Below are 13628 nucleotides of genomic sequence, written 5' to 3' on the forward strand. Positions count from 1 at the left end.
TGAAAAAATGAAAAAAAAATTGCCCTCCAAGATTCTCCCCTAAATTTTCCTGAATTGACTCCACTCGCCATTACCTGTCCCATTCCCTACTGGGCATCTACAAAAGCAGGAACATAATCTTGTCATAGTAACTGCTTGTCCTTGCACTTAATGGGTATTTACAAAAGCGATAAATATAAATAAAACGAAAAAGAATTGTGTCTCTTAGGCTTTACAAGGTGACAGCTGGAAAAGGCCAGTTAAATCGTGGAAACCTTACAATAAAAAAGTAATGTATAAGAAGAACCACAAAGAAATTAGCCAATGAAAAAAGAAGAAAAAAAACTGATGTTAATTTAACAAGTAGACTTTTATGTGTCATGTCATAAGGAATAATTCACATGGGAAGCCTTAGAACATTTGTCCTTCAATATCTTGAAACTATTTTGAGGCCAATTCTTGATGTTTTCAAGTCAAAATTCTAGACAGGCAAAACGCCGCATTACACAGTGGGACAGGCTGAGGGGTTCCAAACTGGATGGGTCCCCAGTTACCGATTGGGCACCAATAGACCATATTTTGCGGAGGAGATCTTGTGTTAAATTTATTGTAATCAAATGGAGGATCAAAGAGGAGGCTGGTAAAGAGAGGAGAAAGTGATGTGTTTAGTGTCTGTTATTATTATGGGTCCAAATGTGCACCAACGCGCAAGGATTTTAATTTTTTTTTTTTTTTTTGATTAAACCACCATTAAACTTGGAAAATTTCGAGTACCCGTTAGGCGCAAATCTTTCGGTGCCAGAAAAAGTTGATTTTGTATTTTCTTTATACACACACACAAAAAAAAAAAAAAAAAAAAAAAAAAAAAAAAAAAAAAAAAAAAAAAAAAAAAAAAAAAAAAAAAAAAAAAAAAATGAATCTAGTCTAAGAGTGTTTTTTTAGGGCGTAAGAAATTACGATTTTAAGCAAATTATTATGAGAGAATTTTCGTCAGTAGCAATCTCATTGTGTGCCAAAAGCTTAGAATGACGATCTCCTGCAAATCCCCCCCCCCCCTGTGGGACGTCCAACAATAGCAGTACATCTATTTGGCTAAGAGTCATATAGTATACTGCAAAGTCATGAAGCCTACACATATCAAAATTCCTTAAAAAACTAATTGGCAACTTTATTTTGTTCTTAAAAAACACCGTTTTAGCACCTTACAATTCCACTGCCCCCCTGATGTTAAATGTTTCTAATTAAAATTGACTCGTAACTGACTTCGATAAAAAAATGGAAACACACAGAAAAAACTGGCTTACCTTTCTTCCCTTGAAATATCTACTCCGACACTTGTTATAGGAGCTTCCAGGTTTGTTTTGATTATTTGCGAAAAATTGCTTAGTATCAATCTCAATACAGCACTTGCAGTCAAGACATATCTAAAATTATAAATAAAATATATAACAACTATAGATCATAAGAGGCACAAACTTAGAGAGAGGGGGCTTATCAGTGGCACTTTTAGGGGAAGGAAAGAGGGGGCACTTGTCCAGGCACATAAGTTTTTGGGGCACCAAATTTGAAATAAATAATCTAACGAGTATAATCATTTTGTAGTTTTTGAAATTTTATCTTTATTAAATAAAGTAGAGGGCGCAGTTGATAAATGAAAATAATTAATAAAGTATTGATTAATTAATAAAATAATCAATAATAATCAAATAGTTTAAATAGTAAAATAGAAAAAATATATTAATTAATTAATAAATAATTTTAATAATAGCTAATAAATTAACAAATAAAAGTAAATAATAATAACTTGGTTAATAATGACAATTTTGTTAAAAATCGGCCTGAAAATTTTATGGGAGATAGGTAGGGGGGCTAATTATAATTTTTCCCGGGACACAAGAGAAGCCAGCATCGCCACTGGGACTAATACGAATGATATAGTTTGAAATGGCCATTCCTCGTTTCTACATATATATTTTTTTTAAGTTAAGTAACCACAGAACATTTACTCGCTGACGCACCATCATTTTCGTAATAAACATTCTTGGCAAAAATTAGGGTTTGAATTTGAATTCCGATTTGAATTTGAAGTTGCAAGTTTGAAGTTGCGATTTAAAGTTGCAAATTTGAAGTTGCAAAATTCATTTCTCTGGTCCCCAAAATGGCGATGAAATAAATAGAAGCTGCCCATACATGCACGGATGAAAATGTACTAGTAATACAGTCTTTATGTTTTTCGGATCAATCTTCAAAGTTATTCTTGTCAAGAAATTTTCAAGGACTTCCGAGTTTCGTTTTCAATCAGCCACATCAGCTGGAAGCCTCATAGCAACGTCGCATTGTCTTTTGGGCTTGGTAAAATTTACTGAACGTTGGAACGTGTGGATGCAAAGCAAAAAGACCCAAGCCAGGAACTATAGAATTATTTACTTGCTTTAGTTTATGGATACCTAGCGGTATCTACACACTACGGGGATAGCAAATAAGCCCCCCTTGAAACTTTTGGGTAATTACCCTAAAATGATGATTCAAATACAGATCACCCCCCTCCCTCATATGGGACAGACAAGATGTATAGAAACAACCATTATACATTATTTTTAACACATTTCAACAGTAGCAGCAGCAACAATAACGATTCTATGCTGCTAGTCTTGGCGATTTTTATTTTACTTTTTTGAAGCTCATTTTAAAGGAATGTTGAAAATTACCTATATGGGACTACTGGTCAGTAGATAGCAATTGATAGCACCATAATAAGATTTTAGAGATTCTCGTTTGTTTTGTTTTGTTTGTATAGCTACTCTCCATAGTACTTATTCAAAATACGGAAAAAAATCGGACGAGCAAAAAACAATTAAGTAACCAAATAATTAAGTATTCACACCAAATAATTAAGTATTTACATCATTTTATAGCCAAACAATCATTCCAATTTATTTCTCGTTACTGCTGCCTAGTAGGAAACACAGAAATAGGTACAAAAAGGTTATCAATCTTAACTATTCGTAGTTAGTTTCTACAACTACACGGTAAGATATGACCTTTCTCATTCAGGGCACAGACCATAAAAATATAGCGAAGGGCAAGAATATTTCAAAAAACTGGCTATACAAAATTGTCATTTTTGGCAACATAGGGGGGGGGGAGAAAGGTAAATTTAATTTTCATCGATTATTCTCAGTGAAAATAGATCATAAAAGGCATATTTCGAAGTCTTGGGGGGGGGGGGACTCCCGCGCCACCATAAGCACCATTTTTCTCAGTTTTTATTTTCTTTTTTCATTTCTCTTAGAATAGTAAAAGTCTTTCCTTCACTTCTATTTCTCCATGAATTCGAGTATGTTTATTCCCTTTCGACAATGTTTATTCCTTTTTTATAAAGCCATCTGTGATAAATAAATCTAATTTACTTTAAAAATTGCAGAAACCTTGGGCTAGAGAGTTTGTGTTTCAAGATTATTTGATTAATATATATAATATATATATATATATATATATATATATATATATATATATATATATATATATATATATATATATATATATATATATATATATATATATATATATATATATATATATACAATGCAATAAAATACATTTTTCATACTTTTTTTTAATAAAAATGTATATATTATATTTTTGCATTTATATAACGAAATATTCAGATGATTTATTTAAGATTTTGAAATTAATGTATTTTTTTTTGATGAGAAAAGGTAATATCAGCTATTGTCTTTATTTGTTTATGCATACACAATTGGAAAGAAATAGAGAGAAAAGGGAGTAGAATTCTTGGAAACACTAATCTGCAAATTTTTCTAGCCGCATCCAAGTGTAAGAGTAATCAAAATTCAAGTCCACGTGAGACTAAAATAACGTAATTACGAAAACAACATGTCTAGGAAACGAATTAATTAATAGAGTTTGTTTTTTGGGATCATGGGTCCCTTGGGGAGACAATTGGTCTATAAAAGGGCAACTTGGATATATTTTAGATAAGATAATGACATTTTAGGCTTCTTCCGTGTAGGAGTTTACTTTTAGGATAATAACGAGTTTTTAAGTTTTTAAAGGAATTAGAATTATTGAAAAGAATGGGAAAGTCAATGCAAGTTGAAAAGAACTGGTTAAATCACAAATGGACACTTGGGAATTGGACAAAGGTACCCCTGAAAAATTCAGAGGGAGTTAAGTTCTGCATAAAATGCACAGGAATATTTTAGAAGATCCACAAATATTCACTTGTAACATGCTGGAATCGTGTTAAACTAAGTACGATAAGCCCTAGTCCTCTCCTAAGAAAAAAAAGACTAAAAAGCACCCATTGATTAGGATAGAGCCTCTTAGGCTACTATAAACAATATTTTTGGTACTAGGATTAATTTCTACAAATACTCTTCATCAGTTTCCCTAAAAAAAAAAAAAAATAGTGCATAAAAAAAACGAACAAGAGAGGGAATAACTTGATCTCAAAGGGTTATAAAAAACTCACAAGACTAAGATCTCAAGCTAGTACCCTAAAAAAAGTTGCAATAGCCATGTAAGGACTCTCAGTAAGCTTAACACTTATTGTAATTCGAACGACGACTGGATAATACACCTGATGGTTTAGAGCCGTGAATCCCAACGTTGGGTCCATGTCCAACCCATGGGGAATGATAATATTTTGGTGGGTCAAGGGCAGGTCGTGCACCCTTTGGCTGACTAGGGAGGTTGGGGTTGACCCGGACAGTCAAATTTGAACCTTTAGTGGTTTAGGAAAAATCCTTAAAAAATCAAGACAGGTACACCATCTATTACTCTACTATCATGCAATGAAAAATGTAGTTGACACAGAAAGATTTTAGTGCAAAGGATTAGATGCCATCTATTAAAATTATTTTAATATTGTAAGAGGACTCATGGAGTTGGGTCGGACATAGCAACTGGGGATTGATTTGGACATTTTTATGTCTTTCCCAACCAACCCTGTCTCTAAAACGTTGGTATTTAGAGACATACAGATGAATTTTGACAATAAGTATCTTTGACTTAATAAAAGGGAAATATTTTCCATATCCTGACAGGATGAGCTTATAGAATATGGATTGTTGATGAGACGGGGGTGCCAACCGTCCTGCCTCAATCTTGCATTTCATTTCTGATGGTGGAAACAGTTTCATGTACTACCTCCGCCGAACGTGATAATAGTGTGCTTTTGCATTGAGTCTGGTGCCACTCTGCTTCCGGCGTACAATTTCCCACAAGTCAACTGCTAAGCTCGTATGCTAAGCCATGGGTCACAAGGAGCGCTAGGTCTAGCTAATCAAAGCAGAGGTGTTGGCGGTAACCCCTTCTTTGAATCTGTCAAGCTTTTTGTGAATCACACGAAACCAGACGAAGCATGAACTATTCTTCTACAGCTGGGAACAGAAATTTCAAAAGCAAATTTCAACCTTTGAAGTGACAGAGCTTAGTTAACAGCGTTTTCGGAAAAAATTTAACACGGCGAACATTGTGCCTGCTTTTCGTCCATGAATTTCCCCATTGAAAACAAATATAAGCTCAAATAGGGCTAAGTCCTTTTATTAACCAGTGAAAAACAGATGCAAAAGGTTCTTAGATGCTGACTTTGTAATTACTGCCATTTTGTTCTGTCTCTCCTAAATCATGTACACGGACTTGGACAGACAAAACTCCACTTTATTCGTAAGATCAGAAGTGGGCTATGAGAGGGTTACGTGGGATGAGAGGGTTACACGGGCGGATGTTTCTATGGGGGAATTTTTTATGAGGGAAGGGAATCCGAAGACACCCCCACGAAGGGGGTGCCGGATTTCCAGGTATTATTTAAAAAACGACCAGAAATTAAATAAAAAAGAACAAGTTTTTTTTTCAACTGAAAATAAGCAGCAACATTATAACTTAAAAACGAACATAAATTATTACGTTTGAGGGGTTTCTCCCCCTCGTCAATACCTCGCTCTTTACGTTAAAGTTTTTTTTAGTACTTTCAAAAGAGCTATTTATTCACAGGGTTGGATATACGCACCGAAATAATTACCAACCCATTTGAAAAAGATAAAACAGACCAAGCGAGAAAATAAAAGCAAAGAAGACCACGAAAAAGAAGCATGGTAGGCACCAAAAATTTTTGAAAGCAGTGGTAGCAAATATCGTGGTCTCAACGTCGTTTCAAGTAATGGCTTACTTCTTTGCGGTGATGTGGAAGAGTTTAACCCTTTGATCCCGATTCGATCGCGTCGAACGATTTCATTCCTGTGGAATTTGTGCTCAGCAAGTGTTGAGCAGATTTTTTTTTTCTTTTTTTTTTTTTTTTTTTTTTTTTTTTTGCAAATATGAAATATCAAACGAGGCAATTTCAGGGCTTTCTTCTTGAGAAAGAGTAGAAAAATTTCGATGTTTCCAAAGATTCCCGACAAGGCAGACATCAGTGCAGAGGACATGGTTTAGAAACTTCCTCACCCGCGAAACTTAGGAGGCACAGAAATAGCCGACCTGGGATTAGTCTTTAACTTCAATCTTACCTCGTAGAGACTATAATGAACTGGACGTTATTTTAATAGTTTTTTTGTCATTTTATATACCTGAAGTCCTATTTTTTACTTTTTATAACTTTATACATATTTGGAAAATACTTCAAAATTTAATAGTTTAGCATGGTGTCTGAACCCATACTAGAGCCTTCCTGTTCAACCCTGTGAGCAGGGGTTGGATTGGACAACAACAGAAATCAACATAATCTAAGTCTAGGAGAGTTTTACCTCCCCATTTGATTCCGTGTTTCTCATTATCTTTGCTGTGCTCCTTAGGACAAACTTCATCAAAATGGTCCATATAAATGAGGATGTAACGCAATCCTGCTTAACTCGGCGTTTGATGACTCAGACAATTTCCAATTACAAATGTAATAGAGAAAATTTGGTCGACGAAAAAAAAAGCAAAAAAGCTATGTAAAAAAGCACAAAAGCTACACAGAAAAAGAAATTTTACAGGGACAAGTAGAAAGTCTATTACCCAACCGTGCTGCAGCAGGGATTGAAGATAAAAGACCGAGACCTGAAGATAAAAGATCCCTATCCCGAGACCTGACTGGGATTTCAAACAGGGACCTCTGGAATCCGACACCCAAACGAGAATCATACCTATACACCATTGGTTCCCATCTGATTTCGGGCCATGCCCCATCTAGGCATTTCTAATATCCTGATCCCCACCCTCCTTATGATATTCAGATTTTGTCATTCAAAATTTTACGTGCATTCACCGAAAAAAAGCTTGAAGGGCCATTAACTTGTTTATTATTATTATTTTTTCGAGTTGTCCACTAGGCATATTTTATGCAAATTAATTAAAACAAAAAGCTCCGAAAAAGAAGTTTTTCAAAGAAAAGTAAAGGCAGTATTAAAATTAAGATCAGCAGAAATAAATTACTGTAATAGTTCAAACTTAAAACGACCAGAAATTATTACATAAGAAAAAATGAAATGTAAAACAAACAAAGATTAGATAAACAAAGATGCACTAAGTTTTCAATTTTTTTTTCAATCATATATATTTAAACAAAAACACATAATTACATGTACATAATCTACCAGGAAAGCACAAAAGTGCTTGACTAGGGCAGAAACTTAACTAAAGAATAATTAAACTATCAACAAACAGAAACAACGAATCGATTGGATTTATCAAAAAAAGGGAGGAAAAAAAGGGGGGTGACGAAGAGAAAGAAAAAAAAAGAAAAGAAAAAGACCGAAAAGAGGAGGACCGCATGATATTCAAATCTAAACAGTATTTCTGTAATGACCCTTCACTGCTCGCTTGAAGGTAATAAGGTTATTTGAGTTCCAGATTTCCAAGGGGATTAAATTCCAAAAAGCCGGTGCAAAAAATCTAATTAAAAAAAAAGCTCTTTTTGTTGACGGTGTCTCGTGGATAGTGTCAAAAGAATTTCGCGTTTCATAAGTATGCAAATCTCTTATTTAAAGTGAATAAATTTTCAAATGATGATGGAAGGAGGTTGTTAAAATACAAACGAATAAATAAATCTCAAAACGAGTAAAAATTTCTCAAATTTTGATCGGAGGCATTTGGGCAAAGGAGAATAAAAATGTTATCAAAATGAATGAACCTTTAGATGCTTTGCGAGTTCAGAGTGCAAGAAGAGGGTTGAAAATTAATGTTAAGAAGACTAAGTTGCAATGACTAGTAATAAGTGAAGGTGAAAAGGTGATGTCGGCTAACGAGGAGATTGATCAAGTAAACAGTTTCACATACCTAGGTAGTATCATTAGTAAAGGCAGTGGGTGCAGTGAAGATATTAGAAACAGAATAGCCCAGGCCCAGGGTGTTTTCATAGTTGAAAAGAGTTTGGAAGAATAGGAAGATAGTCTGTGAACACAGGTTAGAATATTGGAAGCTAAAATTGTGACAGTGGTCAAGCATGTGTTTCGAAGCGAGGGCGCTTCTAAAAACAGAGGAGGATTTGTTAAATGTGTTCCAGAGAAATAGCCTACGGATTATTTTGGGTACCCAACTGACTGACCGTATTTTAAACAGTAAGCTGTACGAAAAATGGGGTTCGACTCCGCTTTCTAGGGCTATAATGAGAGAAAAGTTGACGTGGCTAGGACACATTCTGCGGATGAAGGTTGACATATTGCCAAAGATTGTCCTTTGTCATTGGCCAAACGAAAAGGAGATTGTCCCTGAATAGGGTGAGAGGGTGTCGTAAGGAAATATTTAAGGAAAATGGGTACTTCCTGGGAGGGTGTAAAGAGGGAGGCTTTGAATAGATTGTGATGAGGAGGAGCGTGAAGTAGAAGAAGCGGTAATAGAGAACTAACATTGCGTCTGCACCGCCAACAGCCTTTGATTACTTCAAGACTTATGTTTGAGCACCAAAGATCCAATTGACCATACTGCAGTTTAGTGCCGCCATTGATATTAATTCCCACCCGTCGTTTTTTCCCTCGCGTGATAAACAAAATTCATTACAGATTCATGACCCCACTGAAACAAATTTTACGTGCAGGCGATTTTCTTTAATGAAAAATGAACATCCTAAATTCAAGAGTGGAAGATCGGATCTTTCCAGGATACATTCAACTAAATCTTCTGGCGAGGACAGATTGCAATGGCCTTATACATGTTTTAGTGAGTTCTTCATTTCCCCTTCCTTGGATGTATTTTACAAATTTACAAATAGAAATGCTGCCAAATAGGTAGAACTGGGGATACTTTTCTGATATTTCTAAAAAGGCTAGTCAATATGCTGAACCTGAAAAGTCACAGAGACAGAGAAACATAGGTTTAGTTGGATCTCTACCCAAGGTTTAGTTGGGTTTAGTTGGTTTAGTAAGAATTACTAAATTCTAAAATTCTAGATTTTATATTTTCTAGAATTCATTTTTAATTCTAAAATTTATAGCATTCTAGAATGTATATTTAATAAAAATTATAGAAATTAGTTAGAATCTAAACTTCTGCCCAAATTCTTACTCTGCTCAAGGTTTAGCAGGTTTAGTTGGATCTCTGCCAGGGTTGGTCCTCTGCCCAAGTATATGAAAATATTTAGGGGACAGAAATTACAAAAAAAAGGAATGAAATTGATAAATAAGAATAGAGCACTTAAGCCCATCTCCAAACCAATGGTGGAGTATTACACATAGTTCGGGTAGCGTTATCCTAGCAAGTTCTTTTATCAGTAGAAAAAGTTAAAGACCAAATCAGCCTCGATTCAATAAGGAGTACGTAGTGTTTACAAGAACTTTTCACATAAAAAGCTCAATTTTATATTTTCTTTCAAAGAATATTTCCCATATATACTTTGAATAGAGTAATTTGACAATTTTTGAGCACTAAAATTGCTTTCTTTAGAATAAAATAGTCAAAGAGACTCCCAAATTTTTCTTGGACAGTGTAAAGGTCGGCAGTTCCAGAATCTGTCAGATAATTCATTTTAGAAAGGTGAACTATATCAGTTATTGTCAATTTCAGCAATCATGATTCCGAACATTCTAATAATCGAGGGGTTACTCTTAAAAAGAATAAACATATATATATATACAATTATCCTTTTGATTATCAGAATTTTTGGAGGGGCAGAGCTTTTTGTAAAAAAAAAAAATCGTTATTTTGTGACGAGTTTCAAAGGAAAGGATTTAAACCCTTTGGGTATGTCATAAGTGATATAGACCTTCTCACCATTGTAACGCAACACCAAATCCATTAATAGCTTTTTTTCGCAAAAAAATCGCAGATTTATATTGCATGAAAAATTTCTTTTCCACGCTATCAGCTATCCGTAACATTATGATTCAACCACAACAAAAAACCTAGACTCGTTTTATTTCTATGTTCAATTTTAAATGGTTAAGTTTCCAATCTTGAGCATATCTATTTTTTCATAATTATATCCAGATATAAGCTTAGTCCAACCAAACCCATAACAACAATTTTGTGCAGATAAAAATTCGTTTCCCACTTTTAGCTTTACTACTTCAGCTCCAAAACGAAAAACGAACTACTAGACAACTACCTGATTTTACGAATAAACACACCAAAAAGAAAAGGTATACTAGCATATCTATGCTCATTGCTCCTTTTCTCGTTTGTTTGTTTAATAGAGTTGATGCATACGGCATCTAGGGTGTTTCCACAACACATAAAATGTGTCGGGTACTCTAAGAGTACCTTCCAAAACAACCAAGTCAAGGAGCCAACCAGCAATTTTCTGCAGGAGATATCCACTTGACTTATGAAACTCAAAGGCTTTTCTTATAGCTTTAAATGTCTCCTTAGTATACTGAACATTACCAAATTCAAAAGTTTTAAGTAGATATAAAGATTAAGTCAGCAGTGGCTAACCTACAGACTGAAAGTAAAAAAGGAGGTCAAATTAAGGTATATGCTCTTGTAATACTATGCTTTGTCGTTAGAAAAAATAGCTAAAAATAAAACAGAAAATCATTCAACTTATTTCACATTCTGAAAGAAGACGGGATGAACAAGACGAAAATTCTATATTAAATGAATTTTTATATGATTCATTGTTCATTTATTTTATAATTCATCTAGTTTGACTGACTGTATTTGCCATCACCATTTTTGTAGCTATGTTTATACACTTTAGATCACGAGTTTTCAAATAGACGTTAACCCTTCCTCAGGGCTTACTAGGGACTTATCCAAGGAAACAATAGGCGGCAATTTTTCTCATTTCTTTAGCATTTTCTAAATAGAGAGGTTTGAGTTTTAAAGCGCAATGGGCATGACAACTAAAAACATTTTTTGGTATTTGTGTATTATCCCGAACACACTTCAAGAAGTTTGCTCTGTTTGATCAGAGGAAAACCGGTCTGTCTGTCTGCAATCGGATATAATTAACTTAGTATAATTAATTTAGTGAAAAAAATACGATGCAGGTATATTTAATTAAATATCTAATTTATAGGTGTGATTAGGTATTTAATGTAATCCGTTCTGGGCGGCCTGCTTTCTACAATTCTTTATTGCAGTTTCCATAATTTCGTTAATTAAGTCTTATATTTTAGTCATAGTTTTCGTATATTTCATTATGATTAACCTAACTGCACTTCTTGAGTGTGTTCGGGATAATACACAGGTACCCGTTTATCCGTTCTTCCAATTTAAAGTCTATTCATATCGGAAAACCGTGATTTTCAAAGATTTTTCTTTTGTTTGTTACAAAACTACAAAGTTTTAAATGCAAATTCCCATCCTCATCAGTATTGCCACGCAGAAACGTGAAAACAAATAAAAGAAAGTAATTAGTTCAATTGATAACGCTTTGATCCATAAAAGATCGACATTAACAATCTGTTAATTCCCAAAATTTTCAAAGGAAAGCTAATCGTTCTTAACATGATTGGTACCACATATTTTTAGATTGTTTTTTTTTCCGAATTTCTCGGTAATTTTTTTTTTCGAATTTGGCACCACTATTAACAAAAACTGTACAACTGCACATAGAAACCTTTTTTTTATTAAAAATTTTGTTCATATTTTTTCCTGATTTGGAAAAATAAATATGGTTGTGTAAGTCTCCGTCTTACCACATCAAACAATCAGATTCCATTTTTAATGTCTTTCGTACCTGAACTATAAGAACAGGGAACAGCTAATCAAACTTTAAAAAAAGCAAATATTATTGAATATTGGAGAAGGCGTGTCACCTTCTTAAATCTATCTATATTTTTACCAAAACAGAATTGGGACTTTACTGAAAATACAAGGGCTGGGCATACAAGTAGCTTTAAATACTACAATCTTATTTTGTAATTTGAACATTTGATGTGAAAATTTTTACATGCTTTTTTTTCCTCCGATTCTAATTAGCAACTTTGCTTTGCTACTCCCTCCTCCAACCAATTATTTTCAAAATAAAAAGATCCATCAAAGTAGTGCTTAGCATCCTCCTAGGTCTTCCACACTAGGAGAAAAAAGCATTTAAGATTTAAAATTTTTCCAGACACGAAAAATCCTCTTTGGAAAACCACATTCTTATATACCCTTTTCATTATTTCCTTTCCTATTTCGGTTACAATTCTCATTCTCTAGGGAATGGCAACAGTAGTATAGTTCGACTGTATGAAGTCATTAGCCAAGTTAAATGTCGTTGCGGAGAAAAAAAACAACAAGTTGGCATTTCTTTTTTTGACGAATGGGAAAGAAATCAAAGAGAGAATAACGATTTCTACAAACTAGATTGAGATATAGAAGGTATTGCTTGATGAGTGACAAAGACAAAACATAAAGGTTTGCTTGTGTTTATTTATTATTATTTGCTATTTGTATTTTTACTCGTTTATTGTATTTATTTTCATATATAATAATTTTACTTATGATTTATTTATTATAATAAATATGTTTTTTGTATTTATTTTATTTGGTTATCTATTTTTGTTATTCATTTTACTTCATTTATTTGTTATTTATTTATATTACTATTATGTATTAAAAGTAATTATTCGAAAAAATACTGTTTACCTACTTTAGCAATTGACATAAATAGGCACTTGAACAAGGCCTTGACCTAACTCACTTATCCAATCACCTAGGACAAAACAGAATAACGAAAAAGTCAAACAAACAAAAGCGTTCTCGTCCATGCAACATTGCCATTAATAAATGTAAGCCACCGTAAAATTAAAAGCAAAACACCTCAAATTTAATGAAATATTTCCAAGTGATTACCTCCCACCAGGGCTCCTCAGAGGAGCCTTCCCATACAACATTTTTGTGCTTTGGTGCTTTATCACATTGAATTGTGTCTGAAAGCCATGATTTTCTTTCGTTCTTCTTTCTTTTTTTTGCATAACTAACAAAATAATCTACCGTTGCGACTGCTTGCTACCTAGGTCGGGACCCGGTTGCTAGCTACCGCTGCGACCCGGGTTTTTATATTTAAAAGTTTTTTACTATAGTTCACTGTCTTATTAAAAAAAGATTACCCGTTTTTAATACATTTTCGTTTCAATTGCAAGTGGAAAGAAAGAGATTAAGTACTGAAAGAGGCAGTATTTAAGTAACCGAAATTATTTAAGTTTTCAAAACAAGTGTGAATTGAAGGTAAGAATCAAGCTTTCTCATGTCAATACCTATATACAGGCAAAGTTTCGAAA

At 33.7% G+C, this 13628-nt stretch overlaps 1 protein-coding gene across 4 annotated transcripts in view; it reads right to left on the reverse strand.

Moving 5' to 3' along the window:
* Positions 1-13628, reverse strand: part of LOC136034357 (katanin p80 WD40 repeat-containing subunit B1-like) — a 202235-nt gene that overhangs the window by 25086 nt on the left and 163521 nt on the right. For all 4 annotated transcript variants that reach the window (XM_065715489.1, XM_065715488.1, XM_065715491.1 and 1 more), the window contains one exon: positions 1284-1403. In XM_065715489.1, the coding sequence (XP_065571561.1) occupies positions 1284-1403 (120 nt within the window). The remainder of the gene's footprint in view (positions 1-1283; positions 1404-13628) is intronic.

This window comes from Artemia franciscana, chromosome 13 (assembly GCF_032884065.1).
Source record: "Artemia franciscana chromosome 13, ASM3288406v1, whole genome shotgun sequence".
Lineage (NCBI taxonomy): Eukaryota > Metazoa > Arthropoda > Branchiopoda > Anostraca > Artemiidae > Artemia > Artemia franciscana.